Consider the following 5712-nt stretch of genomic DNA (forward strand, 5'->3'; position numbering starts at 1 on the left):
CATAAAAAGACAGTATAAGTCATTATAATCCATAATTATGTCCCCACTGGATGCAACGAATGCCTCGTTTATAATGGGTTTTCATGCTTTTGAATCATCGCTCCGGCCTGACAGGGCATCATCAATGTGGTAAGGGGCGTAACATTTTCGTCACACGCTTGAGGTATTCGGCCAATCACAATGCACTGGATAGCTGGCCAATCACAGCACACCTCGCTTTTTCAGACCGATGAGCTTTGTAAAAATCAACACGTTTCAGAAAGGTGGGGCATAGAGGAGAAACAATAATGTACAGTATGTGGAAAATAATGTGTTTTTTGAACCTTAAACTGCATAAACACATTTCATTACACCAAATACACAAAATAATGTTCTTTTTAGCAGCATCATATGACCCCTTTTAAGTTATTTTTTCTGTAAAACTGGATGATCTCTCTGAACAACAACGAGTTTGTCAGTGTTGTTCAGAGTCGATGAGGTATGGTAGCCAGCTGTGCTTCCTAATGGGTGTCAGATTTACCCAGAGAGCGTGTGTATTTGTGTGTACACGAGCATGTTTGTTTTAGACGGTTATAGAAGGAGGGCAGGATTTGATTTGATTTGATCTGATTTGGTTACATTTGATACCACACATTGATACTCTAGACACAACCTCCCACAAGCGATTGAGTGTTATGTCACACATTCTCATAGGAATTGAGTCTGATTACAGATGTGACATACTGTAGGTTTAATCTCACTGTGGAGATTTGATAGGATTCACAACATTCAATACATTTGGGCTCTATCATATTTTTGGTTCGTGTATTCGTTTTTAGTAATGTAAACTGATGTATATCTGGTGTGTATTAGTTTTGTGCATTTAAAATTAGAATAATTTTTTTTTGTTTTATTTTTCTCAGTTTCTGACAAAGAATCCATCCCGTCGTCTGGGTTGTGTTGCTGCCGAGGGTGGAGAGACCGCTGTAACCAGTCACCCATTTTTTGCTAGCATTGACTGGAACAAACTTAACCAGCGAGAGCTTGAACCACCTTTCAAGCCCAGAATTGTGAGTTTTAGATGTAAATATTGAACTAAATATTAATCATCAAATTCATTAGAAATGTAAATGCAGATTTATTTATATATATATATTTTTTTTAATCTAAAATCCAGAAAACTGCAGAAGATGTGAATAACTTCGATCCAGACTTCACCCAAGAAGATCCTACTCTTACGCCCATCGATGAGGCCATCATCCCATCCATCAGTCAGGACGAGTTCCGTGACTTCTCCTTTACTTCCCCTGAACTGTTGAAAGTGGTTTCAGATTTGCAAAGCAGAGCCGAAGAAATGTGTGATTTCATGAAGGAACAGAACTCAGGAGAATTCTGTGATTTGATAGAACCAAATAAATTGTGACAATAGAAACTTTCAGGAGCAGTCTAAAGAAACATTTGAATACCATTGTATTGAAACTGGTTAAAGACTGTGCATTTCAGTGGCCTAGATTTGCCTAAGCTATAAGATTCTTTTGGCCTACGCTTATGCTTTTGAACAACAGTGTAATTGTCTTTGTGTCAGACACATCGTGAGTGATTTGCAAAGATCTCCATGAGACACTCCATCCTGGAAGACAGCAGTTTACACAAATTTGATCAACAGGTGAACTTGTCTGTTCAGTTGCTACTGTAGCTGTTTTGACTGTTTATATCCAGATGCTTAGGAAACTTGATTTGATCCCTCTGCACTTGCTCTGAAAATGCATTTTAAATGGAAACTCTAGTTTTGTAAGATATTTTCATTTATTTGAACATCTGTGCCGTTTGTTGTTTTGTTTGTTTGTTATTACATTTCAGGTCAGAATTTCACCCATGATTAAACTGGCATCTTTAGATGCGTTTTATTGTTGAGAAAGGCTGCAGTATTGAGTTCTCTGCATTTAGACTTTTTCTCTCTGTGACTTCATCAAAAGACATCTCCCCTCTGTTGTTCTGAAGGGTTAAAGGTTAACACAGTCCGGTGAGATGTTGACCAGTTTCAATTCTTTATATTGAGGGCAGTGACTCTTGCTCCTCATCCTCATCATTCTTTAATGTTGTTTATTTGGATCTTCTCAGTCCAAGCAGAGTGAAATATCTGTTGGTGTATGCTTTCGTGCCTGTACATATTTGGCAATGATTTCACATTATTACTTGTTGTGTCTGTAGGAGTGTGCAAAAAAGTTTGTAATTTCAGTCAAACACAATTTATAGTATTCTTTGCTGGTTTGAGAGACCAGCTAAGACCCAAGTTTTTGACACGTTTTTTCCACATTCTTATGTCAGTTTGTTACTTTTTGCCAAATTAGTGTCTAAAAATTGTACGTTTCTGTAAAAATCATAGTAAAATTTTCTCATTCTGTCAATGCTAGATGCAACACAAGTCCCTAACAGTAAACTGATGTCTCGTTCTATTTGATGTACTCCACATGCACTTGTGCTACTTATTGCATGAAAGTTGGGTGCAGTGGTGACACAGTGTCACGCAAGATCAAGAACTCATCTCAGGCAGGCTTTTTTTTCATGAGGAAAATAGAAGATGATGCAACCTCTTTTGTTTAATCAAATAAGAAACAATAAAGTTTCAATGGGGATCCTCATCGACTTTTAAAGAAATGATTAAGGTTGACTGCTGATGGGTTTCTTGCAGGGTAGAGTCAAGCTTTGAAGAAAACATTAGCCTGATGAGAATCCTGTAATGAGTATCTGTTTTTTAGATTATTTGTCTTTGCCCTGCCTCGGTAAAAAAAAAAACCTACAAGACTGGGCTGTTACTTTTTGCCATATCATGCTTACATTTGACGAATGGAGGCAAACAAGATTAGCAACAGATCTTTGGTATTGAGTGAGAAAGACATTGGAGATGTCATGGGGAATCCCATTAAGCAACTTGCCCTTACAAGTCTGGCCCTGCCCCAATTACACGAGTGGAAGCTTTCCTGGAGAATCAACGTCAGCAGCCCACTTTCCTGTGGGAGACTACAACCCTGAAGACCAACAAACAGAGCGCTATCTTATGAGCTTGGAGCCATTTGCAGTCTTTGGCAATGCGGGGGTAGGCAGAAATCCTTGTATGGTCAAGGACACTCTCTTGTGGCGCTTGGATGACTCCTCTTATAAAAGTCTATACACAGAGGAGTTTCCTGATCCTTCAATGCCAGTTACCACAATTATTCTCTGTATCCTGCTTAATATCATTCTGTTACTCATCTTTTAAAATCTTTCCATCTTTTGTCCATTCATTGTGGACGCTGGTGATGGTTTTCTTCCCAGAAAAGGTACAGGTCTAAGATGGCTGATCTCTTCATATCAGACCATTCATGCTGTGAGATTATTTTGTTCCCTGCATTACTTGCTTTCTCCCCCTCAGTGCAATATGCAATGTAATTTGTGTTATATGGCTCCAGTTTTGAACCGTTCTTGCTTGACTGCATGCTGACAGCCTTATTTCATATATATTTATTTATATGTTTTCAAATGACAAATATGGCACATTTTAGGGTTTCTTTTTTAGGTTGTATTGCTTAATAATGAAGCCAGACTTATATATATATATATATATATATATATAATTTTAAATGTATATATAATTTTAAATGTATATATAAATATATATTTATATGTATATATATATACTATTGTTCAAAAGTTTTTTTTTCAAAGAAATGTATACTTTTATTTCTATTAAGCAGCATCTATTGAGCACCAAATCAGCATATTAGAAGGATCAAATGCCATAACAGAAATAACTTTTAACAGTAGTGTGTCTGTAACATTCATTTAGATTTTTAAGATTTTAGTTATTCCTGCAGAAAGAAACAGGATTCCTTCTTAAGAAACAGGCTATAAACGTGCATGCATTATCTTGGTTTAGAATGCATGTCAATATAGACCAAGAACAAGCTGACATACTGTATGGCCCAGTCAGTTTGTGTACTGGCGACAGACTGCTGTTCTCCCTGCTTTCGTCTAAACTGTTATAAAATTAGCCCTCTGTAATGCGTCTCTTAAAGGCCTTGGTGACCGATCAGTTTCCAGCCATGCCCAGGTCCAGTGGGCCATAATTATATTTTATTGATTTCTCTTCTGCCCGTACGGATACCCTTTATTGGATGCAGAAAATCCATTTCAGTCTTAGCACCACTTCAGCTTCAAAACCTCGTCTTGGGCTGAGTGTGTTTATTCTATTGATTTCTGTCTTGATAAATGAAGGGTTGTAACGATTAGATCAGGATTCCCCTGGGTAAAAAAAGACATCAAGACATCTTCAAATGTATCATATATACACTTAAGTTTGCTACAAGTGTGTGCAAACAGTGCTTCACCTTTAGGCAAGACCTTTTATGTGTCTCTTTATTGCGTAATGAGGCTTGACAGAGCAATAATACATGCATGGGTGTGCGTGTGTGTGTGAATTTTTATAGCTTGATGTTCATTGTACTACATCAACGAATTGCAGCGCAAAAGATGATCTGATCTCTCTCTTCAAAGTCCCATCGTGTGCATTCAGCCTCTGCTGAGGGATGGAGAGATCATCTCTGAACAGGAGGATAAAGGAGATTACTGCAGATTAGAGTTGGCACGTGTCCATCTGCTTCCCTCATTCATATACAGCAACATCACAGTTCTTTACCGCAATCCAGCAGCGGCAATGCTAATAAATTGAAAATATAATTTCGCAGAGACCCTTTCATCCAAACACAACGTATAATAGACCTGGCAGGAACAGTCCCTGCAAAGCTGCAAACTACACAGGAGCAAATGTTTCCCTCAAGGACACAGTGGAGATGGAGCATGGCCTTGACCTCATTTAGCCCTGTTGTTTGCTCTCCTCTCAATATCCACTGGATTCTAATAGGAAACTCACTGAAAACTCCTGAAGTTCAATTTATAGGATCTGTAATTTTGATTTTCAAAACATTACAGTGAGAAAAGTCAACAAAATCTTATGGCAATTCAGAACTATTTTACATGTTGGTGAATTAGTGGTTAATTCGAATGACGGTTTAGTGGTAGACCTTATAAAAATCCATATGAATCGCATTGTATGAATTCTTTCAAACTGTCACCATAAAATATGTTTTGAGATCAGGTTGGAAAGGCTTTAATACATAATTTATTCTGAAAAGACTGTGTTTACAAAAGGACAGTGTTTTTTAAGAATACAGATGTTTAGTCATCACGTGTACTCTTAATGATAGTTACAGAGGAAAGCAAGTGTTGTGGCCGGCTTCAGGGAAATTTTCTCAGGTTTTTCCATTGCGTTGTGTGGAAAAGGACGAGACACAGGGTTTATGTTAGTGTGCACGTCTCGTCTTGGTCATAAGGCTGGAATTTGGGAAAAAGAACAACCTTTCAAGAATTTTCTGGGCTGGAAAATGTTTGTTGACATGTCTCTTTCAATATGGGAAAAAAAGAGACCTTTTATAGTTATTGCATGTCATTAATAAAATTAGAATAATCAGTTACAACACTGAAAACAGTTATATTACAAAAAAAATTACCATGGTAAGCCTAGTGTCTACCAAATAGTTCTATAATTTGCCTACTTCAGTAGTACTATGTACTATAAAGTACTATGGTGCCAACTTGTTATTAGCCACTTCTGCCATCAAAAGAATTGAATAAATTGGTAAATAATGTGAAAGTGACTCTTTGAATCAGATCCAGCTATGATGTTCTCACTTAATC

General features: G+C 37.3%; 1 protein-coding gene across 1 annotated transcript in view; it reads left to right on the forward strand.

The window, feature by feature from the left end:
• The window catches only part of LOC107668768 (protein kinase C eta type-like), a 14101-nt gene extending 12034 nt beyond the window's left edge, over window positions 1-2067 (forward strand). Inside the window, exons 12-13 of the mRNA XM_016460751.1 lie at window positions 903-1049; window positions 1157-2067. Coding sequence (XP_016316237.1) covers window positions 903-1049; window positions 1157-1402 — 393 coding nt within the window. The 3' untranslated portion in view covers window positions 1403-2067. The remainder of the gene's footprint in view (window positions 1-902; window positions 1050-1156) is intronic.
• Window positions 2068-5712: the final 3645 nt, after the last annotated feature.

Source organism: Sinocyclocheilus anshuiensis, unplaced genomic scaffold, assembly GCF_001515605.1.
Source record: "Sinocyclocheilus anshuiensis isolate Anshui unplaced genomic scaffold, SAMN03320099.WGS_v1.1 scaffold72, whole genome shotgun sequence".
NCBI classification, from domain to species: domain Eukaryota; kingdom Metazoa; phylum Chordata; class Actinopteri; order Cypriniformes; family Cyprinidae; genus Sinocyclocheilus; species Sinocyclocheilus anshuiensis.